The sequence below is a fragment of the Carcharhinus amblyrhynchos genome, chromosome 29 (assembly GCF_965287045.1).
Source record: "Carcharhinus amblyrhynchos chromosome 29, sCarAmb.v2.hapA, whole genome shotgun sequence".
Lineage (NCBI taxonomy): Eukaryota > Metazoa > Chordata > Chondrichthyes > Carcharhiniformes > Carcharhinidae > Carcharhinus > Carcharhinus amblyrhynchos.
The window spans coordinates 29,769,170-29,793,999 of NC_137352.1; the positions used below are offsets into that span (position 1 = coordinate 29,769,170).

At 46.8% G+C, this 24,830-nt stretch overlaps 1 protein-coding gene across 2 annotated transcripts in view; it reads left to right on the top strand.

Annotated features, from left to right (window-relative positions):
• The window catches only part of LOC145359969 (CMP-N-acetylneuraminate-beta-galactosamide-alpha-2,3-sialyltransferase 4-like), an 87,568-nt gene that overhangs the window by 32,531 nt on the left and 30,207 nt on the right, over positions 1 to 24,830 (top strand). For both annotated transcript variants that reach the window (XM_080214873.1, XM_080214874.1), the window contains exons 2-3: positions 19,113 to 19,195; positions 23,300 to 23,393. In XM_080214873.1, coding sequence (XP_080070999.1) covers positions 19,186 to 19,195; positions 23,300 to 23,393 — 104 coding nt within the window. In that variant the 5' untranslated portion in view covers positions 19,113 to 19,185. The remainder of the gene's footprint in view (positions 1 to 19,112; positions 19,196 to 23,299; positions 23,394 to 24,830) is intronic.

Consider the following 24,830-nt stretch of genomic DNA (forward strand, 5'->3'; position numbering starts at 1 on the left):
CAGTGTTTGGAGTTGGTGTTTGCGCATGTATTCTTGTCTGTGTTGGACCTGTTTGCTCTAGGCAATCCTCTCCGATTTGAAGCTTGGAACATGAAATTCAACAATTTCAGACTCAAGTCACTGTTCCTATTTTTATGGTAGCCATTAGTGATGATTCTCCGCGAATGTTTAAACCCACTGGAGACCCAGATTTGTTTCTTTAATGATCCTATTACCACCTCTTGTTGCCTTGAGCCATCATCTCTTCTGTCGTTCAAGCCTTGTTATCTTCCACCCTTTCCCAGACCCTCTATCTTTTTCTTTTTCCGATCCTTCCCCCACCCGCACGCACCCACCCGACACCTTCCTCCACCTGTACGTACTATAAAACCCTTTGCATCTCTTAACTTTCTTCACCAGCCTGAAAGATCAGGTCAGTTTCTCCCTCCCCCAGGTGTAGCCTGCACCTTCCCAGCAACCTTTTATTTCCAGCCTCCAGCAGTATTTTGCCTCAGTGGGAACTCAACACCTCGATCTGAACTGCCGTTCGTTCTTTCCATCGTTACCACAAACGGCCTCGACAAATTAAGCCAGCGTAAACAATTTTGAGTTTTTCCATTGGAAGAAGTCTCAAGGAAAGTTCAGTGCTAGCATTACGTAAGAATAACCTTGTACTAATCCAGGTTGGTTGGCAACCCGCCCTCAACTTGCTCATTAACTTTCCCAACACATGCAGGAGGTCTGAAGTCTGACCTCCTGCTGACCCCTGGTTCCAGATAGCTTTGACGAGTGGGGACAATCTGAGACTGTAGCTCAGTTGATGTCCAGTTCGGCCTGTCCTGCGTAGTTGTCCCTCAGTACGTTTAATTTGATTTGATTTATTATTCTCACATGTATTGGTATGCAGTGAAAAGTATTGTTTCTTGCGCGCTGCTGCCTCACAACACCAGGGAACCCGTGTTCGATTCCCAGCTTGGGTCACTGTCTGCATGGAGTCTGCAGATTCTACCGGTGTCTGTGTGGAGTCTGCAGATTCTACCGGTGTCTGTGTGGGTTTCCTCCGCGTGCTCCGGTCCCCCCCTACAGGCTGAAAGACGTGCTAGTTAGGTGCATTGGCCATACAAAATTCTGCCTCAGAATACCCCAAGAGTATGGTGACTAGTGGATTTTCACAATAACTTCATTGCAGTGTTAATGTAAGCCTACTTGTGGCACTAATAAATAAACTTTAAAACTTTTTACAGGCAAAGCATACCGAGAAGGAAAGCAGAATATAATAAATGTTACAGACATAGCTAGGGTGTAGCGAAAGGACAATTTAATATAAGGCAGGTCCATACATTATTAGAGAGTTTGAAAGTACAGTTTTGAAAACAGAATGAGAGTGAAGGATAGAATTAGAGGGTGTGCTGGGGACAGCTCGCAAGAAGTCATCTCGCTCCAGCGCCATATTTGACAATATGGAATCCTCCCAACATGTCAGACCTGCCCCTCTCATAGGCTGGGCTAGGGAAGGGCCATTCAGCTGCTGGCCTATCAGACTGTTAATCCCTGCTCATCCCTCCGTGACGTCATAGCATCCTCCAAGGGAAGGTGCTGAAGAAATGGAACGTCAACAAGCTGGCTTTCTCTGCAGTTCATTAACACTATGAATTGTGGCCTCATTAATAAAGTACGTTGCACCTCCTGAACACAAGCCATGAAGGTGAGCGTTGTTTTGTCAAGAGGGAAAAGGAGTGATGAGAATGTATTTGTATTGATGTGTTTTGGGCCTGCTTATTTCTACTGGGGCCTGGCTGTTATTTTGCAGTTGATTGTTTAGCTCTGATCCAAGCCGGTGTAGATCGTACCTTTTATTTGTCGCTCAGCTAAATGCCCTTTTGTGTGCTGTTTATTTATAGCTCCTGTTTGTTTAAATTATGCATTTGAGGTGTTGAACTCTCATGAGGGAATAAATTGGAAATGAATGTGGTGGAAAAGCTCAGCAGGTCTGGCGGCTTCTGAGGAGAGAGAAACAGAGTTGAGGTTTTGAGTCGAAGGGGACTCTTCTTCAGAGGAGCTTTATTTCAGACTTGCGCAGTATTTTGCTTTTGTTACATTCAGGAGAAGAAGCTGGAGATATTGTGTTAGGTAAGGGTAAGGTTGCCAGAGTCCCAGGTGTCCATAAGTTGACCTCCTCTCTGAGAGGGGGAGAGCTGCCTGGTGGTGATTTTAACCCGAGGATCATCACCCCTGAGGCGAGGGACAAGGTTGAGAATAACCTCAGCCGCTATGGGATTTGAACCTGTGCTGTTGGTGTGCATCACTGACCAACCGTGCAGCCAACTGAGCTAACACACTCCAGTTTTAGAAATCATAAAGAATTTTAAAAGAGTGAAAAATGACAGCATTATTTCCTCTGGCTGAGGAGTGAGCTAATGAGGAGGGGCTATTAACATATGACCTTAAGATATCGGAACAGAATTAAGCCAATTGGCTCATCGGGTCTGATCCACCATTCAATCATTTCTGATGTTTCTCAACCCCATTCTCCAGCCTTTTCCCCGTAACCTTTGATCCCCTCACCTATCAAGAACCTCTCTATCTCTGTCTTAAAGACACTCAATGACCTGGCCTCCACAGCCTTCAGTGGCAATGAATTCCACAGATTCACCACTCTCTGGGTGAAATTCCTCTTCATTTCGGTTCTAAAGAATCACCCCATTACTCTGAGACTGTGCCATTTCATCCTAGTCTCTCCTACTAGTGGAAACATCTTTTCCACGTCCACTCTATCCAGACCTTTCAGTATTCTGTACGTTTCAATGAGATCCTCCTCATCCTTCTAAACGCCATCGAGTGCAGACCCAGAGTCCTCAGATGCTCCTCATACTCAAGCCTTTCATTCCCCAGGATCATTCTCGTGAACCTCAACTGTTACCTCGCCAAGGCCAGCACATCCTTCCTTCGATATGGGGCCCAAAATTGCTCACAATATATCAGCATGGGTTTCCTCCAAGTGCTCTGGTTTCTTCCCACAGTCCAAAAGACGTGCTGATTAGGTGCATTGGCCATGCTAAATTCTCCTTCCGTGTACCTGACCAGGTGCCAGAGTGTGGCGATTTCACAGTATTTCAATTTTCACAGCAACTTAATTGCAGTGTTAATGTCAGCGTACTTGTAACATTAATAAATGAACTTTTAAAAAAAATCTGCACAAGTGGCCTCTTCCTGTGCTATAACCCTTTGATTCAATAGATGGGATTTTCCAGATCTTCTTGCTGGTGGGGTCTTCCAGTCTTCCCAAAGGTGATCCCACCCCCTCCCGGTGGCGTGTTCCCTGGTGATGGGGTGGGTGAGCCATGCTAAATATCGTAGACTTCTTCGGGATAGGAAGATCCCGCTGGTGGTCAAAGATGAGCAACTGCTGCTGGAAAACACACTGCGTTGGTGTGGGGGTGGTGGGGCGGAGGCGGGGTGGGGGTGGCGGGAGGGAGCGGGGGGTGGGTCGATTGCTAGAAAACTCCAGGCAATATTTTTCCCACAGCGTAACATTTTAACGGAACATTGGTGAGGCCTCTGAGCATTTTGCCAGCTTATCAACATTTCTGCAGGCGAGCAAATATGCACTCGGCAGCAATCTCTGACTGCGGGCCCCAACACTGTCATATCGAAAGAAGCCAGATGTTTACCTTAGGGGCAGTCACTAAATTTAAGGGTTGCAGTAAGATGAGTAGCTGAGAACGTTGCGTCCATCCTCTCTGGAGTTTAGGAGAATGAGAACCATTATACCAAGATTCTGAAGGTTATGACAGGGTAGATACTGAGAGAGTTTGGGAATCTCAGACACAGGGACACAGCTACAGGAAAAAAGTCAATTATTTAGCACAATCAAAACATAGAACATTACAGCACAGTACAGGCCCTTCGGCTCTCGATGTTGCGCCGACCAGTGGAACCAATTCTAATGACCCTCTAACCTAAACTATTCCAAAGTTATCCATATGCCTATCCACTGACCATTTGAATGCCCTTAAAGTTCTGTAAAAGCCCTAACAATAGCTGTAGATGTGATTTTTCTAAGCCTTTCTTTGTCTCCTGCTGCGCTGTCTATTTCCCACCATTTCCCTCTATATTTGGTTAGTGCCTTACCGTGCCAGGGACCCAGGTTCAATTTCCAATTTGGGTCACTGTCTGTGCGGACTCTGCACATTCTCCCCGTGTCTGCGTGGGTTTCCTCCGGGTGCTCCGGTTTCCTGTCCGAAAGACCTGCTGATTAGGCGCATTGGCCGTGCTAAATTCAGATTTATTTCTATGTGTTACGATTCTGAAACTTTCAAAATTCTGTAGCCAGTAAAGCTCTGGAAGTGTAATCAAACACCTTGGCTGGAATTTTCCCATTCATGCCGGGGTGGGTACCCCTACCTGTGGGATTCCCGCCGGTGCGGCTTGCATCAGTGGGAATTTTCCATTGACCGCAGCGGGACTGGAGAATCTCGCCGCTAGCAAACAACACGCCACCTCCTGCCTGCGGGAAGCACGCAGCTGGGAGGCCGGAGAATCTCGCCGCTTTTCTTTTGAAGCGTGTAACTCTTCCAGAGTTTTGTGTTGTGTCCACTTTTACTTGTACCCGATTTCTGCATTGAGTTGGTTGCATTGTGCAGAGCTGCACTACTGCAGCTCAGAGAATCTTGGTTGTTTACTGGGGAGTTGTGAGAGTGGGGTTGGGATATCATGGCTGTAGTGGGGTTTAGTCAACGTGGCTCTGGTGAGTAGCTTTTGTGTTAGTGTTCCTGATCCAGCTTGCGATGTTTGTGCTGTTAAATCCTTATCCTAGGATCAGCAAACCTTCAACACCAAAGATTTCCAAGCCCACGGCCTTGGGCAGCTTAATAAATATCTCAAGTAAGCAAAATACTGCGGACACTGGAATGTGAAACAAAAACAGAAGATGATGGGAAAACTCAGCTGGTTTGGCAGCAGGAGAGAGAAATACAGTTTACATTTTGAGTCCATATGATTCTTCATCAGAATTAAAGAGAGGGAGAATGTGTTAGGTTTTCATGTGTAGATGTGAGATTGCAACAAAGGATAGCCACCATAAGACAGACGGCCTAGTGTGGGGGTTGCACTGAGGCAATCCATGTATGGGATGTTATAGAAAAGGGGTTTATGATGGAGGAGAAAGATCACAGTCTAAAGTTGCTGAATGATTAGACATGATACAGTCTTGGGACACAACACTGAGTTCAACAACTTTACACTGTGATCTTTATCCCTCATCCTTTTTTAACATATCCCAAACATGTCACCGCAAACCTCCCTCCCCCGACTATCTTTCCCACATCCGTCTTTTGTTCTTAAAGTTGCTGCATTTTGTTGTGATCTCTCACAACTACACTTTAAAATCTACCACGTTCTCCCGCTGTTCAGTTCTGATGAAGACTCATATTGAAGTCGAAACGGTAACTTGACTTTCTCTCCTTACACTTGCTGCCAGACCCGTTGAGTTTTCCCAGTATTTTGTGTTCTCGTAGATGTCTCCCCTTGCAGACACGACGCAAATGATTGGGTTACATTCAGACCTGCGGAGACTCGCATCAGAGAGTTTGTGTTAGCACACAGCCCTGGCTTAATCCCGTTAGTGAATGGAGATGGCTGAGAAGATGCTGCAACATCACACTGTTTTTGGAACCATTAAATCATTGTGATGAGTTTCTCAGGCAGCTGATTTTCCCCATTACCTTCCACATGCCCGTATCGACTGTATCGGAGGTGTGACTGTATCGGAGGTGTGACTGTGTCGGAGGTCTGACTGTGTCGGAGGCCTGACTGTGTCGGAGGCCTGACTGTATCGGGGGTCTGACTGTATCGGGGGTCTGTCTGTATCGGGGGTCTGTCTGTATCGGGGGTCTGACTGTATCGGAGGCCTGACTGTATCGGAGGCCTGGCTGTATCGGACGCCTGGCTGTATCGGGGGTCTGACTGTATCAGGGGCCTGACTGTATCGGGGGCCTGACTGTATCGGGGGTCTGACTGTATCGGACGCCTGACTGTATCGGACGCCTGACTGTATCGGGGGTCTGACTGTATCGGGGGTCTGACTGTATCGGGGGTCTGACTGTATCGGAGGCCTGACTGTATCGGGGGTCTGACTGTATCGGAGGCCTGACTGTATCGGGGGTCTGACTGTATCGGAGGCCTGACTATATCGGGGGTCTGATTGTATCGGGGGTCTGACTGTATCGGGGGTCTGACTGTATCGGGGGTCTGACTGTCGGAGGCCTGACTGTATCGGGGGTCTGACTGTATCGGGGGTCTGACTGTCGGGGGTCTGACTGTATCGGGGGTCTGACTGTATCGGGGGTCTGACTGTATCGGGGGTCTGACTGTATCGGAGGCCTGACTGTATCGGGGGTCTGACTGTATCGGAGGCCTGGGCCAGGTCAACAAACACGTTCTGTCCTTGGCGTTTCTGCTGGAACAGTCTAACTCCAAACACCATGTCAATGGCTCCTTTTTCTGAAACCTTCATCCGAAACCTCGCTGAATCTCTGGCAGAAGGGTCCCAGTCGTGATGTTGTGCTGAATAGTTCAGAAGGATTCTGGCAGAGATTTTTCAGCAAAGGAGGGATATAAGATTCCTCCATAATTGTCACAGGACCGAAGGGTTTTTCTCTGCTTATACAGGTGGAGGAACCTTTGTATTATTGCCTCGTCCAACACCACTTGAAAGAGCTTCTAACCGAGTGCCAAGGTTGTGGATTTTTAAAAATTAATTTGTGGTACTTGGGTGCCGCTGGCTGGCCAGGATTTATTGCCCATCTCTAGTCACCCTTAAACTGAAAGGCTTGCTCAACCAGGCAGTTGAGAGTCACATGTAGGCCAGACTGGGTAAGAACAAAGCTTTTATTGTATCACCTCACACTTTTCAGGGTTAAATTCCATGTGCCACTTATCTGCCCAATTGACCATTCCATCTACATCTCGTTGTAGCCCAAGGCACTCTGTCTCACTGTCAATCACTTGTCCAATCTTTATGTTATCCACAAACTTACTAATCCTACTCCCACATAGTCATCAATGTCATTTATATAAATAATGAATAACAAGGGGCCCAACACAGATCCCTATGCTACACCACTGGCCACTGGCTTCCAGTTACTACAGCACCCTTCTGTTATCACTCTCTGTCTCCTACAACTGAGTCAAATTTGAATCCACTTTATCAGATTACCCTGTGAATTTACCTTCTTTACAAGTCTCCCATGTGGAACCTTTTCAAAGGATTTGCTGAAATCCATATAAACTACATCGACTGCACCACCCTCGTCTACATACCTGGTCACCTCCACAAAAAATGCAATTAAATTTCCTTCCTTAAAAGACATTAGCGAACCAGATGGGTTTTTCTGACAATCGACAATGGTTTCATGTTCATCAGTAGATTCTTAATTCCAGGTTTTTTTTCTTGAATTCAAATTCAGATTGCAGATGCGATAGGGTCTTTTAAGATTCTTCTAGATGAGTACATGGGACTTAGTAAGATTGAGGGTTATAGGTCAGCCTAGTAGGTAGAAAGATATTGGCGCAACTTGTGGGTTGAAGGGCCTGTTTGTGCTGTAGTTTTTTTATGTTTTATGTTCTAAATTCCACCATCTGTGGCACGGTAGCACAGTGGTTAGCACTGCTGCTTCACAGCTCCAGGGTCCTGGGTTCAATTCCTGGCTCGGGTCACTGTCTGTGCGGAGTTTGCCCATTCTCCTTGTGTCTGTGTTGGTTTCCTCCGGGTGCTTCGGTTTCCTCCCACAGTCCAAAGATGTGCAGGTTAGCCATGTTAAGAAATTGACCCTTAGTGTCCAGGGATGCGTAGGTTAGAGGGATTAGTGGGTGTAATATGTAGGGATATGGGGGTAGGGCCTTGGTGGATTGTGTTCGGTGCAGACTCGATGGGCTGAAGGGCCTTTTTCTGCACTATAGGGTTCTTCTATGAATCTGCCGTGGCGGTCTGGACCTGGGGTCCCCAGAACATTAGCTTAATTTCTGGATTGGTAGTCTACCTATAATACCATTAGGCCATTGCCTCCTCTCAGGAAAACTGAGCAAAACATGAGTAAGCTTGTAACAGAGAGGTGGACTTTGTGTTGTTGTATGCTGAAATTGTGGTGTAATGGAAACTGTCAAAAGAACTAAAGTAGACTTGGATACCTCAACTAAATGGAATGCGATGTGTTTTCTGAGTTAGTGCCCTGCCTTGGTGAAATATTGATGTTAAACAAATGCCAACTGATGCCTTTTGGAAAGCATTTTTGCAGATTTGTTACTTTAAATAGCTCAAGGGCCAATGCGCTGCCTCTCAGCTCACTCTGGCCTCGGGTGTCTCAAGAAATAAAAATCCTGGTTAGTTTATCTATAAACTAGAGCAGAGATTGCACAGGGAGAGGGCTAGAGATGTGTAGAAGCCAAGGGAACATCACACTCGCCCACATCATAGAGAACAGCCTGGAGTGCATGATTATAGAGGCGTAGAGAACCCTACGGCACAGGCTTCATCGGGACAAGAGTCGGAACGGTTTTGAGATTTTCACTGGAATTCCGCCACCCTGCCCGCCACGGAAATGGAGCAGGTGAGGGACGGACAACAGAAATGTCCATTAACCTCGGGCGGGATTTTCCAGTCTCACTCGAGAGAGAGGCCGTAAAATCCCGACCACTGGGAATATTTTCACAACTAGAAGGAGTTTTGTTTTACTTGTCCATGGGTGTGGGCTGGCCAGCATTTATTGCCCATCCCTGAGAACATTGAAAAATCAACCACATTGCTGTGCGTCTGGAGTCACATGTAGGCCAGACCAGGTCAGGACAGCAGATTTCCTTCCCTAAAGGACATTAATGAACCAGATGGGTTTTTACGACAATCAACAGTAGTTTCCTGGTCACTTTTAATTCCAGATTTTTATTGAATTCAAATTTCACCATCTGCCTTGTTGGGATTCGAACCTGGGTCCCCAGAGTTTTTCTGGATTATTTTTCCAGCAGCAATACCACTATGCCACCACCTGTCCCAATTTAATACCAGTTATTAAAATGAGGAATGTATTTGGTCAGATGACGAGGGAAAGACTTTTTATTCCAATTGGAAGATGCCTGGAAAAGGGAAAAATTTAGAAATATTATTATACGGGAGAGGTAAGGAGAGTGATTGGGAGAGAATTTAGCCTTTCGAGGGAAATTGGTTAAAGAAGACAGCAACACTCGCAGGGTATTGGAGGCTGTTAGCAGGCTATAAATCAAATGAAGGTGTGGTGATTGTAAGATTGGCCGAGGCAGTAAAAAAGAATGACAGTTCTAGAGAAGACGTTAAAACAACAAGGTGAAATGACTGGCAGCAAACTTGGAGAATAAAAAGTTGGAAAATATTACAAAATGAAGTTAAGAAGAAGGAGAACTTGCTGAGACAATACGGAATAAGCTGAATTCCATGTAAAAGCAACCAGAATATAAGAACAAGAGCTGAACCAGGGGAACAAGAGCTTGAAGGAGGGGAGCTTAGCAATGAGAAATTAACTGGAGAAACAGTGAAATTGACAGCAGAATCAGCAATTCAGACAGAGTTAGAAGCTAAAGATTAAATGCCAGAACCAAATTGCTAAAACGGTCCTGCGAATGGAAATGCAGCAAGCCTGTACGGAACAGCTCCATGCAAACCAAACCTGAAACTGTACATAGTTAAAGTCTATCGATATAGGTGTATAAGCACACTAGCCTCAAGGTCTCATTAATAAGCCATCACCACTGCAACATTAGCATATCCATATTAAGTACATAACGTGTCATGGTGTCATACAATTGCACAGTGCAGAAAGAGGCCATTTGGCCCATCGAGTCTGTACCAACCACAATCCCACCCAGGCCCTTTCCCCATATCCCCACATATTTACCCACTAATCCCTCTAACCTAAGCATCCCAGGACACCAAGGGGCAATTTAGCATGGCCAATCAACCTAGCCCGCACAGCTTTGGATTGTGGGAGGAAACCCACACAGACACGAGGAGAATGTGCAAATTCCATATAGACAGTGACCCAAGCCGGCATTCGAACCTGGGTCCCTGGAGCTGTGAAGCGGCAGTGCTAACCACTGTGCTAGCGTGCTGTGTCATCATATGCAATTTTGGTAGTGGATGAATTTAGATCCCTGGAATTATTCATAGAATCATATAGCATAGAATAGGCCCTTCAGCCCATCGAGCCCACACCGACATATTAGAAACGCCTGAACTGCCACCTAATTCCATCTCCCAGCACTTGGCTCATAGTCTTGAACGTTATGATCTGTCAGGTGCTCATCCAAGGACGTGAGGCAACCCGCCTCTACCACTCACAGGGAGCGATCCCAGAGTGTCACCATCCTTACATCCCCTCCAAACCTCCTGCACTTCACTTCAAACCTATGTCTCCTCATGACTGACCCTTCAACTAAGTGGAACAGCTGCCCCTTATCCACTCTGTCCATGTCTCTAATAATTGTTGTGCCTGCCACACAATCTGTTTCTTTCATCCTGGAGATGACCCATATTCTGTTTATTCACTCATCAGTGTTGTAGCCTGTTTGTCTCTGTCCTTAGCTTGCAGCCTTGTCATTTTAGTTTTGCCCAATTGTCCCAGGGTGCTTTGCAAATTGCTATTTTAGATGGCCTGTTTGGCCACAGTCCCCCCTATGATCCTGAACGCGAAGCGTGATGGATCACAAACTCAGGACCAGTATCTGTCAGGAATTCCCCAGTCACTCAACAATTAAGCAAGGCCCATATACAATGATAATATGTTCCTACAACATATTCCAGAAGCTACAGACAACAGCATTCTACAAATACAAACAACCACATATTCTAAGCCTCATTATTACAATAAACTAGTTACCCACAAATACAGACAATCAGATATTCCAAACACCATTATTATAATAAACTAATTATAAACCAACATTCAAACAAATATTAGGATGAAGTATTTGCAGACCTGAGGCACATTTTGGCAGTAGGATTTTCAACTGTCCAGCTCGGTCTTTTCTCCTCAGGGAGACGAAGGATGAGAGGGGACCTGATAGAGGTGTATGAGATGATGAGAGGTATTGATCGGGTGGATTCTCAGAGGCTTTTTCCCAGGGCTGAAATGGCTGCCACAAGAGGACACAGGTTTAAGGTGCTGGGGAGCAGGTACAGAGGAGATGTCAGGGGTAAGTTTTTCACTCAGAGGGTGGTGGGTGAGTGGAATCGGCTGCCGTCGGTGGTGGTGGAGGCAAATTCATTAGGGTCTTTTACGAGACTTCTGGATGAGTACATGGCACTTACAGGATTGAGGGTTATAGGTAAGGCTAGTAGGTAGAGATAAGATCGGTGCAACTTGTGGGCCGAAGGGTCTGTTTGTGCTGTAGTTTCTCTATGATTCTATTATTGTCCATTAGTGCAAATAGCAATCCGGACGGTTCTCTGTAAACATTCTGCTAATGAATTAGAGGGGACCCCACGTCTGGTCGTTGCGTCAAACCACAATTAGCTGCGATAAAAGTTCATCTTGCTTGGAATATCCTGCATGCTTATCCTGACAATGAGTCCGATGAGGTGGATCCTAGGTTGCATTTTTGTCATCATCCTGAGGAGATCAATGTAATTTCTGCTGTTATCACGTCTAATATTTGATGTATATACACATATTTAAACTATCCATGCACCACCCCCCCCCACAACTTTTTCTTTTCTTGGACACTTATTTGGCAGTGGTGTGGTCAGGAAGACCCAGGTATAAGTGTTGTAGTTTTTTCTATTCTAATTGTGGAGCAATTTTGTTCAGATTGATGAATAGACGAGTCGTGGGGTTGTCAGAAAAGAGCTTATTTAACTGGCCAGCTGAATGAAAGCGGCTGGTTTCAGTCTATCAACAGTCACCATAGCGGTTCGAACAGCACTGGAGAAGGTCTGTAATGACCTGAAGAGGTGTCTGTCGTGTTGGATTTGAAGGGGAGCCGCACGTAAAATGCCTCTGAGAGTAGGAAATGTGTCTGTTTAACCTCAGTGGTAAAGAGATGACCCTTCTTATCATCGGAATACCGGAAGTAAATTCTTAGTGTCACTTGGAACGCTAAGGAGATAGGATAAGAACAGCTGCATATTGTCCCTGGCTTTCACACTGTAAGAGTTTTGTTTGTTTCATTTCCTGTTGAAGATGCAGCTCAGTCGCCTTGAAGATTTTAAAATTTAGCATTGCTGCCTCAATGATTTTAAAATTTAGCATTGCTGTCTCAATGATTTTAAAATTTAGCATTGCTGTCTCAATGATTTTAAAATTTAGCATTGCTGTCTCAATGATTTTAAAATTTAGCATTGCTGCCTCAATGATTTTAAAATTTAGCATTGCTGCCTCAATGATTTTAAAATATAGCATTGCTGTCTCAATGATTTTAAAATTTAGCATTGCTGCCTCAATGATTTTAAAATTTAGCATTGCTGCCTCAATGATTTTAAAATTTAGCATTGCTGTCTCAATGATTTTAAAATTTAGCATTGCTGTCTCAATGATTTTAAAATTTAGCATTGCTGCCTCAATGATTTTAAAATATAGCATTGCTGTCTCAATGATTTTAAAATTTAGCATTGCTGCCTCAATGATTTTAAAATTTAGCATTGCTGCCTCAATGATTTTAAAATTTAGCATTGCTGCCTCAATGATTTTAAAATTTAGCATTGCTGTCTCAATGATTTTAAAATTTAGCATTGCTGCCTCAATGATTTTAAAATTTAGCATTGCTGCCTCAATGATTTGTACAAGTGGCTTAATTGTTGTCTTCACTAAAGAAAGGTGACAAAAAGAGCTGGCATTGACTTATATAATTAACCTGGTTAATTGTATTAGCAGTATAAGATCATAGAATCCTGCAGTGCAGAAAGAGGCCCTTCGAGTCTGCACCGAACACAATCCCACCCAGGTCCTACCCCCATATCATACCCACTAATCCATCTAACCTACACATCCCTGGACACTAAGGGTCAATTTCTTAGCATGGTCAATCAACCTAACATCTTTGGACTGTAGGAGGAAACCAGAGTACCTGGAGGAAACCCAAGCAGACATGAGGAGAATGTGCAAACTCCACGCAGACAGTGACCCAAGCTGGGAATCAAACCCAGGACCCTGGCGCTATGAAGCAGCGGTGCTAACCACTGTGCTACCGTGCTGCCCCCTAATACTATATATTAGTATAGGACTAATTGAGAGTGGCTGCTTCCATTAGAGATTCTTGTACCTTGCATTGGTCTGTGTTGTAGCACAGTAGTGCTTACTGTGTTGTAAGGGACCTAAGGTGCCATCACTTGGAGCACCTTAGATCCCTTCATTCAGCATGTTCGTTAACCAATGGCCCAACAGAGACTCATCTTCTGAATCATTTGCCTCGTTGGGCTCCATCATTATTTCCTCACCTGGTTTCTATACCCCAGTCTGTTCGTTGGACTGCACTGTGGAGTCTACGTTTGAATCAGGGTTCAGGGGTCCTTCATCCTCATGTCCCAGTCAAATTAATCTATGTGTCTGGCCCTTTATCCGTGTGGGGGATAAACTGTGTGGGTGAGCCGATGGCTCAAAGGTTGTGGTATTATTTGCGATCCAGCCAATTGTGCCACTGTAAATGGGGTCGTGGATGTAACAGCTGGGCCCTGAGCCTCTCCTGTCTGACGTGCAGCCGTCACTGGGTGCATTGGTACTGGAGGTGAATCCTGGGGGCGCAGTGGGTATGACTTCCCCTGGTGATGGTGGTGGACCCCAATCCTTGATTTGCGTAATGTAAAGTCTAGCGTTCTCCTTTAACTCTCCCCAATCCACATTCTCTATCTCCTCTTCCTCTACTGTCCCGAAGGTACACATAAATCTGTTTCGAAACCGATAATAAGGATTCCTCGCTGGTATTTGGAGCGGTCAGCGGGTGCCTGTCTCTGTTCTTTATTGGCTTGTTGTAGCGTCTTTATTGCCACCTGCAGATCAGTGCACTTGCAATCGTGCTACTGCCCGCTCAGTTTCACCTTTGGCCAAGACAGCGCGCTGGACGTCTTGGTAGGGTCTCTCATACTGGGTTTGAAAATTGTCCAGATGTAATAAATTTGTCTGGTTGATTCTCTTTAATTCATCTACCTCTCTGTCCTTTTCGGCTCTTACCTGCTCTATCCTCTCCTGCTGTTGTTCCTTTAGTTTCTTAATCTCCTCCTTTTTCCCCTGTGCCTGCTTCGATTCCTTACGAACTGTGTTTAACTCCTTTTCTGTTCCTAACAGCTGTCCTAAGCAGCTCACAATGGCAATTTCTTTCTCAAGTTTGTCTGCCCCTTTCCCCTGAACTTTCCTTAGATCATTCCAACACTTCAGTTCTAGGGATCCTGGTCTCAGTGTTGGCACAAAATTCTGCCCATAGGCGCCACCCTTTCTTCTTAATAAATTCCCTGATTTTTATTTCCCATATGGGACACTTCTCTATCTCTGTGCTGTTTCCTGCCATTCTATATTCAACGACAAAGGGTACGGAGTTGACCGGACTGTGGGTACAGCTTTGGGTTATGTTCCGGTCCTGATCCCTTCGGACGCTATTGCAAACCTACGGAGTTTACCCAATCCTCCTTGTCGGTAACAATGCATGCACAATAAACAAATTCCCGAAAGCAGTTATTTGTCCAATGAGCCCTGTTGGCTCTGAGTTTAAATAACTGTTCAGTGTAGATTCTGTGGGATTCGATATCGGAGCAACAAAGTTACGTCTTATCGTAACTTATCGCCCACCCAGGGTTGCCTATTGTTGTGCCTGCTGCACAGCCTGTTTTAATCCTTATGTGATGGACAAATAACTGCGAGTCGACGTCTTGTTAGTACAACCAATATTTATTTAAACCCACACAATCAATAATCACCCACCCAACCAACGATATGTTATCTTACAGGAAATACTAGAATTCAAGTCCAATACAAGACCTTGACTTAACTTTGCCTGACTGGCAAGTACCCAAACAGATATTGGACTTTATCCGTGCATTGTCCTTGATCGTCCTCTGTGTAGCCTGGTCCTGTGGTCTGGTCTGGCACTCTGGCTCTGACCTTCCTTCCTTCTCGGGTGTGGCGGCTCTCCTGGTGCTGGTTGTCGCTGGCGATGGTCACCGTTGTTATAGCCCGTTCGTGGGGTCAGAGAGAGAGAACCTCTGTTGTGCAGCAGCTTTTTATCCCTTCTTGGTTTTGTGTCCTTTTTGGGCGGTCTCCTGATTCCTGTCAATCAATCGATCAGGGCTTGATCACCCTGATCGATAAGAGTCCAATCAGGTGCTGCCACACCGATCTCTGGGTGTGTGCTCAATGGCCATGCCTGTAGGTGCTGGGGGCACATAGAGTTCACACCTTCCCCCCCCATACAAGGGGCCACGGAACCCACATGTATGGTGAACAGCCCAGGATGACCAAAAAGTCTGAAGATGACACATACCCTGTGTATTCACTGGTCAGGGTTGTTTATCTCTGTCTCTAAACGGCAGCCTGTCAGTTTAGTTCTTGCCCAATTGTCCCAGAGTGCTTTGCAAACCGCCATTTTAGATGGCCCCATTTAGCCGCATAATCTTGCACACTTCGATCAGGTCGCCCCTCATTCTTCTCCGCTCTAGAGAAGACAACTCAAGCCTACACGTTCCATCCCAGGCAGCATCCTGGTGAATGTCCTTTGCACCTCCTTCCGATAACGTGGTGGCCAGAACTGCGCACAGTACTCAAATTGTGGCCTCACCAAAGTCCTATACAACTCCAACGTGACTTCCCTGTTTTTGTAATCTATGCCTCAATTGACGAAGGCAAGTGTCCCTTTTCCCTTTTTCATCACCCTAACATGCCCTTCCGCCTTCACAGATCTGTGGACCAACACGCCAAGGTCCCTTTATTCCACGGAACTTCCTAGTTATTTATACAGAACTTCCTAGTGTCCTACCATTCATTGAATACTTCCTTGTCTCTTTCCAAAGTGTATCTCCTCGCACTTTTCACGACTAAATCCCATCTGCCATTTATCTCCCCAATTGACCATACCATCCATGTCTTCTTGCAGCCCAAGACACTCCACCTCACTATTAACCACCTGTCCAATCTTTGTGTCATCCGCAAACTTACTACCCCCTACCCCCTACATAGCTATCAATGTCATTTATATAAATAATGAATAATAGGGGGCCCCAACACAGCTCCCTGTGGTTCGCCACAGGACACTGGCTTCCAGTCACTAAAGCAGCCTTCTGTCATCGTCCCCTATCTCCCAGAACTGAGTCAATTTTGAATCCACTTTATCATATTCCCTGTATCCCATGCGAGTTTACCTTCTTTACAAATCTCCCATGTTGAACCTTGTCAGAGGATTCGCTGAAATCCATATAAACTACATCAACTGCACCACCCTCGTCTACACACCTGGTCACCTCCTCAAAACATTCGATCAAATTTGTTAGGCATGACCGCCCTCTGACAAAGCCATGCTGACTATTCGTGATCAAGTGTTACCTCTCGAAGTGGAGCTAGACGCTCTTCTTCAGACATTTTTATAATCATTTCCCTACCACTGACATGTGATAGGGAACTGGTCTGTAGTTCCCTAACTTATCTCTACAATTCTTCTTAAATAGCAGAACCGTATCAGCTGTTCTCCAGTCATCTGGCACCTTCCCCTGGCCAGAGAGGAATTGAAAATTTGGGTCAGAGCCTCTGCAATCCCCTCCCTTGCCTCCCACAGCAGCTTAGGGCACAGTGCATCTGGACCTGGCTGTTTACCCTCTCTTAAGGCTGCCAATGCCTCCAATATCTTGCCCTTCCCTATGTCAATATGCTCAAGAACCTCACAGTCTCTCTCCCTGAATTCCAGACCATCGTCCTCATTCTCTGGGGTGAAGATGGACGTGAAGTATTCATTCAACACTTGGAGTACTGTGCGCAGTTCTGGTCGCCTCTCTACAGGAAGGATGTGGAAGCTATTGAGAGAGTGCAGAGGAGATTTACAAGGATGTTGCCTGGATTGGGAGGCATGCCTTATGAAGATAGGTTGAGGGAGCTGGGACTCTTCTCCCTGGAGAGACGAAGGTTGAGAGGCGACCTGATAGAGGTTTATAAAATGTTGAGAGGAATAGATAGGGTGGATTCTCGGAGGCTATTTCCCAGGGCTGAAACGGTTGCTACGAGAGGGCACAGGTTTAAGGTGCTGGGGAGGAGGTACAGAGGAGATGTTAGGGGTAAGTTTTTCACTCAGAGGGTGGTGAGTGATTGGAATCGGCTGCCGTCGGTGGTGGTAGAGGCGAACTCGCTGGGGTCTTTTAAGAGATTTCTGGATGAGTATATGGGATTTAATGGGATTGGAAGTTACAGATAGTTCTATGGCTTGGTAGGTATAGATATGATTGGCTCAACTTGTGGGCCTGTTTGTGCTGTAGTGTTCTATGTTCAACACTCTACAATGACCTCTGGCTCCACCCACAGATTGCTCCCTTGGTCCCTAATTGACCCTACTCTTTCCCTGGTTAACCTTTTCCCATTGATATAACTATAGAATATCTTGGGATTTTCCCTACTTTTACCATCCATAGCTTTCGCATATCCCCTCTTTGCATTCCTAATTGCTTTCTTAAGCTCCACCCTGCATTTTCTATACCTCACCAACGCCTCCACTGATTTGTTCCCCTTGCACTTTTTAAAAGCCTTTCCTTTCCTTCTCATCGGATCCTGAATATCTCTGGTCATCCATGGTTCTCTGGGCTTGTTATTCCTACCTATCACCCTCGCGGGAACATCTTGGACTTGCCCCCTCCTCATTTTCTTTTTTAATGCCCCCCCCCACTGCTCTTCTGTAGATTTTCCCATTCGTGTTTCCACTCTGCCTTGTCCAGATCCTGTCATATTTTACTAAAATCAGGTCTTTCCCCAATCTGAATTTTTTTTAATTGTCTCTGAGACTGAACCTCGGACGTCCCAGTTGACAAGGAGGGGTGGAGTATTTGTAAGCATGTGGACCCACGTGAGGAGTAGAGAGATGCTCCGGCAGTCAGTGTTGCCCTCACAGAATGTTTTCGAACCTGTCAACGCTGAATCTGATCACACTGTTATAGAGTCATAGAAACCCTACAGTGCAGAAGGAGGCCTTTTGGCCCATCGAGTCTGCACAATCCCAGCCAGGCTCTATCCCCATAACCCCATGCATTTACCCTACCTAGTCCCCCTGACACAAAGAGGCAATTTAGCGTGGTCAATCCACCTAACCCGCACGTCTGTGGAGTGTGGGAGGAAACCAGAGCACTGGAGCAAACCCACATAGACACTGGGAGAACGTGCAAACTCCACACAGACTGTGACCCAAGCCGGGAATCGAACCCGGGTCCCTGTGCTGCATCAGCATTAACCAACTGTGTCACCGAGCCACCTACATGTAACAATGGAAGTTAGTGGTAATGAACTGCCTGGGCTAGATGAGAACTGCTCACTATCGCAGTTCTTGTTAATGTCAATCTTGTGGAAGTAGCTCGAATTACAGCTCTCTACAAGGAACAAAAACACTCCTCAAAGACTTGGGCTGGAATTCTCTGACCTCGCCTGTGGCTGGGATTCTCCAGTCCCGCTGCAGTGAATAGAGATTTGGCTGATTCACCATTTTCGCTGGCAGTGATGCCGTGGAATACAACACTGGGGAATTCCAACCTTGATCTCTAATTGTCTAATTCGCGTGTCCAATGTTTGGTTCGAGTTCAGGACTGAGTAACCTGGTCGTTGAAGATTGTGTAAAGGAGTTAAAGAGGGAGCGACGTGGTGGCTGTTCCTCTAAGCAGGAGAAGGCTGGTGGGCTTGGGGAACTAATTGGGACTGAGAATGGGTAATCACCCCAGAGGGTGGAGTCCTATCTTGGGTAGAAGACGGTTTGAAGACAGGTAGGAACTGGGGCAGCAGTGGACGATTTCAGGGTAGCTGCCAGCCTCTGTACAACTTTTCCCTTGTTAATTGTGTTCCGGATAAAGCCTGTGAGCTTGCATCATTACAGATTATCCTGATATTTTGAACGGTTTTAGAAAGCGTCAGTATTTGATAAATAAAAACATCCTTTGAACTTTCCAGAGTCAAACTGCCATGAAGCAGATGTGAAAAAATGACTGCGCGAATCCTGTGAACACTTCACTGAGTGAGAAAGATGAAAGCAGGTACGAGGAGGGTGCTACTCGCTGGGGGTGGGGTCTTCTACACACTGGGGGTGGCGGGTGGTGCTACATGCTGGGGGTGGGGGTGGCAGGGGGAGTGGGGGCGTGTTACACTCTGGGGGTGAGGGGAGGGTGCTAACGCTGGGGGTGAGGGACTGTGCTACACACTGGGGGGGTGAGGGTTGCTACACACTGGGGTGGGACCGTAAGGTGCTACGTACTGGGAGCCGGGGCGGGTGCTACACACTGGGGGTGAGGGGAGGGTGCTACAGACTAGGGGTGGGGCAGGGATCCTACATACTGAAGGTTGGGGGGGGGGGTTCCTGAATGCTGAGGGTTTGTGGGGGGGGTAGTTCCTGCATGTTGGCGGTCGGGGGGGCGGTGGTGGTTCCTGCATGCTGAGGGTAATGGTGGTCCTACATATTGGGGATGGGGGAGGGTCCTGCCCACTGAGGGTGGGGTCAGATCATGTCGCTGGCTCTTTGTGATCCTTCCTATCAGGCACTCTCTGGGTTCTCTCAGTGGTGGTGCTCCTGGGGCCTGCAGCAACTCCTCCAGCCTTCAATCCTCTGGGAATGTGGCTGCGAAGGGGGAACTGGAGCTTGAACACACAGGGGGAAGTAAGCCTGACCCTGCAGCACCAGCACCTTCCTCAGCCACTGAACACGGGAACAGTGGGAGGCCAGGACATGCCTCACAGTCAGGAATGAGAGGATTGGAAACCTAACCAATGTCAGGCAGCCGCTCTGTCCCTGTCTCTCCCCCTCTGTCCCTGTCTCTCCCCCTCTGTCCCTGTCTCTCCCCCTCTGTCCCTGTCTCTCCCCCTCCCCTCTCTCTGTCTCACTGTCTCTCTGCCCCCCTCTCTCTCTCACACTCTGTCTTTTTCCCTGTCTCTTTCACTCCACCCTGTCTCTCTCTCCGCCCCTTTCACTCTCTCTCTCACTCTGCTTCTCTGTCTCTCTCTCTCTCTCTTTCACTCTGCCCCTCTCACTCTGTCTCCATGCCCATCTCTCTATCTCTCTGTCCCTCTCTCTCTCTCTCTGCCGGTTTTTCTCTCTTTCTCTCTCTCACTCTGTTTCTCTGCCTCTCTCTCTCTCGTGCTCACACTCTCTCCTCTCTCTGCCCCTCGATCTCTCTCTGTTGCTGTCTGCTCTCATTCTCACTCACCCACATTTGTTTGTTGCATTTTGAATGCTTTCTCAACATTTTGAGATTGTTTCTTTTTGGATTACTTTCTCTATGTTCTTTCCCATTCCCCCCCCCCCACCCCATTCTCTCTCCCACTTCATCTTGTCCAGGAATCATAGAATCCCTACAGTACAGAAGGAGGCCATTCAGACCATCGAGTCTGTACTGACAACAATCCCACCCAGGTCCTATTCCCGCAACCCCACACATTTACCCTGCCAATTCCCCTGACACAGGGATCCATTTGGTGTGGCTAATCAACCTAACCCACACATCTTTGGACCGTGGGAGGAAACTGGAGCACCCGGAGGAAACCCACGCAGACACGGGGAGAATGTGCAAACTCTACGCTGACAGTGACCCGAGGGCGGAATTGAACCTGGGTCCTGGCGCTGTGAGGCAGCAGTGAGGAAAGCCCGTCCTGCTCCCTCAACCCGATTCCTTCAAACTGCTGACCACCGAACTTCCGCTCCCAAGCCAGCTGATATTGTTCACGGTTCCCTCTCCAGCTCCTATCCTGCTTCCGTTCAAATCTGCCCATCTTAAGTAACGCACCCTTCACCTCTCTGTTCTTTCAAGCTACCATCCCATTTCTAATCTCCCTCTTCTCTCTAATTCCTTAGTCATGTTGTAACCTCTCAAATCTGTGTCCACCTTTTGTGTTTTTGAACTTCTTTGTCAAAGGGTTGATCAAACGCCTTTCTCAAAATCACAAATGGCGTAGAATCATCAAACAGAATCATTCGGTCCATCGAGCTTTCACCAACAACAATCCCACCCAGTCCCTATCCCTGTAGCCACCCAGATTTACCCTGCTAGTCCCCCTGTCTCTAAGGAGCAATTTAGCACGTCCAATCCACCTAACCCGCACATCTTATCTCTGGAATTCTCTGCCCGTTGAAGTGGTGGAGGCTGCCTCGCTAAATATTTTTAAGACGCGGGTTGATGGGTTTTTGATAGGAGAGGGGATTAAGGGTTATGGGGAGAGGGCGGGAAAGTGGAACTGAGCCGCGACAGATCAGCCATGATCTTATTGAATGGCGGGGCAGGCTCGAAGGGCTGGATGGCCTACTTCCTGCTCCTATTTCTTATGTTCTTATCTTCCCTCCAACTAAACATTAGGAAAACCGCACTCATTATTTTTGGTCACTCTGACAAGTTTCTAGAGACACCAAACTTCAACCTGCTGCCAATTGTCTGAGATCGAAGCGGACTTTTGGTCTGATTTTTGATTCTGACCACATATTTGCATCATCACCAAGTCCCACTTTCCCTAATATCAGAGAATCATAGAATTCCGACTGTATAGGAGCAGGCCATTCAGCCCATCGAGTCTGTACTGACAGTATTCCCACCCTGGCCCTAACCCCCATAACCCCACGTATTTACTCTGCTAATCCCCCTGGTAAAAAGGAGGATTAACAGGGTAAATACGTGGGGTTATGGGTTTTCCTCCAGGTGCTCCAGTTTCCTCCCATACTCCAAAGATGTGCAGGTTCGGTGGATTGGCCGCGCTAACTGCCCCTTGTAGCTATTAAATATGATGTTGAAAATCTGGCAAAACGTGGAACCACCAAACTCAAACAGCCTTGCTCAAACCGTGAGCTTGCCCAGTTTTGCTCGGCGAGTCTTTCCAACAAGCTCAGCCTCGCCCATGTTAATCTAATGTTGATCCTAACGAGACCTTGAGCCTGAGTTAGGCCTTCATATCTATCGGTTTCAAGGTTGTCCGCACCACCTGTTGTTTCCCTACGATGACTGAGCCTGTGGTGAAGATTCCAAAGTCAACACCCTTCCTGAAATCCGAGGTGATAAAATGGAGACAGGATTTTGGGGATTGAGACAGGAACACAAAGTTGGGGTCAAATGGGGGTCATATCCCCCCCCCAGGGGGAAATGGCCGTTTGGCAGTGATATTTTTCGCCAAGTTGGTCAATAGTCGACCAAAAGGGTGGGCTTGACACTGGAGTGGACACCTAACCCCAACTCAGCAAGAGATGAGGCCTGTGTTTCAGGTAAGAGAGAGAGAGAGAAAGAGAGATCTCTCCAATGTTTTAAATCCCTCAATTTAAAGATGCCTCCAGCAGTATGGAGGGAGAAACCTCTTCATGGGGTTGGGCTGTGGCTACAGCTGTGACCAGGCAGGCAAGGAAGGTACCTAAAGATGCCTGGACCACCGTGCGCTCCTCCTGGCCTCTGGTCTGCCATTGGCACCACTGGCTTAGTCCCTGACACTTTCTGGGGAGGCCTTTGACAACAGGCCTTAAGTGGTCATGTACTCCCTCATTTGATTACCTGCTGCTGGGAGGCAACTAGCCTTGCCTCTGCCCCCTATCCAATGTGCACGTCCTGTGAGACAGCAGTGCTAACCACTGCGCCGCCCTTAGAAAAATTAAGGATGGGCAATAAATGCAGGCCTGGCCAGCAACGTCCATGGCCCACGAATGAATCATAAACAAATGTCAATGTTCTGTGCAAAGTGGGCATCTGTGTTTATTAACCCTTTACTTTAAGCAGCTGAGCTGGCATGTCCGCTGGGAGCTTGTAGAGTGGGAGCTGGCAGTTGGCTTTTAACACAGTAAAAGACTGTGAGCCACTTGGTGAGTGTCAACAGGCCTTGTCTGTGTGAAGGTGCAGACACTGACAAACTCTGAGCTTTAGCTGAGCCAGAGCAAACAGAATTGGGACGTTCCTCTTCGATAATGTTTGACACCAAGCAATGGAATGAAAATATGTCGAAAAGAATAAAGGGATTCAACACCTTCAGGATTGGAAGTGCGGTCACTATCGGGGTGTTAATGTGTGCGGCTCTTTGTAACGTGTATACGGTTCCCGATATTTAATGTTTAAACACCTCATTGGAACACGCATGATTGGAACAGCAGAAACTAATTTTTCCTCGTGTCTTTTTTTTTCTAGATTGTTCTAAGATCTTTCAGCTTCTCTTGGTTCTTACAGTTGCTATTGTGATGGTGATCCTTTCCTCCCATCTGACAATGAAGGCAAGCGTTCGGTAAGTCTCTCTGGAGCTGCCTTGTTGCTCTCCCAGCTTTGCTGAATGCTGCTTGTGTTTACCAGATTAAATGAACCAGGGACCAAACGATAGTATCTAGGATTGATTTCCTCAAAGCAGCAGAGGTTAGGAGGAGATTTGATGATGGTGTTTGAAATTATGAAAGGTTTTGGTGGGGTAACTAAAAGACTGGAAATGTGTTCCATTGGCAGGAAGGTTGATAACCAGATAACGTTCTCTATTAACTACACGGGTGCGTACAGGGGAATCAGTCATGCAGGAATGAACAGGCTTGCAGGCAGTCGTTCATAGGAATCCCTACAGTGCAGAAAGAGGCCATTCAGCCCATTGAGTCTGCACCAACTCTCCAAAAGAGCGTCCCACCCAGGTCTTCCCTTCCACCTGATTCCCATAATCCCGTGCATTTACCATGGCTACTCCACTTAACCTGCACATCTTTGGACATTAAGGGGCAATTTAGCATGGGCAATCCACTAACCTGCACATCTTTGGACATTAAGGGGTAATTTAGCATGGCCAATCCACCTAACCTGCACATCTTTGGACACTAAGGGGCAATTTAGCATGGCCAATCCACCTAACCTGCACATCTTTGGACACTAAGGGGCAATTTAGCATGGGCAATCCACTAACCTGCACATCTTTGGACATTAAGGGGTAATTTAGCATGGCCAATCCACTTAACCAGCACATCTTTGGACACTAAGGGGTAATTTAGCATGGCCAATCCACCTAACCGGCACATCTTTGGACACTAAGGGGCAATTTAGCATGGCCAATCCACCTAACCTGCACATCTTTGGAGTGTGAGATGAAACTGAAGCGCCCGGAGGAAACCCACACAGACACGGGGAGAATGTGCAAACGCCACACAGTGACCCAAGTCTAGAATCAAACCCAGGACCCTGGCACTGTGAGACAGCAGCGGTAACCACTGTGCCGCCCTTTAAGAACCGCACGCGAGTGACTATGCAGCAATCTTAAGGGGGTGGCGCAGTACAGCAAAGACACAGTGAAGGGAAGCTTGCGGAAGCATCAGATGCAGATTTTCAATAGGTAAAAGAACATTATTTATTTCTTAGAAAGAGTGCGACCAGTGCCTGAAAGTGTGGTGATATTTGAAGAGGAATAACATTCTAGGATGATGGAGAAAGGGGAGGGGAGCCGGATAACTCTTTCAAAGGGCTGGCACAGGTCCAACGGGCTGAATGGACTGTTTCTTCTCTGCATGATGTTTGTGAATGACTGGTTTCTGAGTGAGTCAATGTGGGGGTTGCAGCCATGGTTAGATTTCTCCAACTAATCTCACTTTAGGAACTTTCAAGCGGTTATTGGATAGGCAAATGAGGCACACCAGAATGATAGGGAGTGGGATAGCTTGATCTTGGGTTTGGACATAGCTCGGCACAACATCAA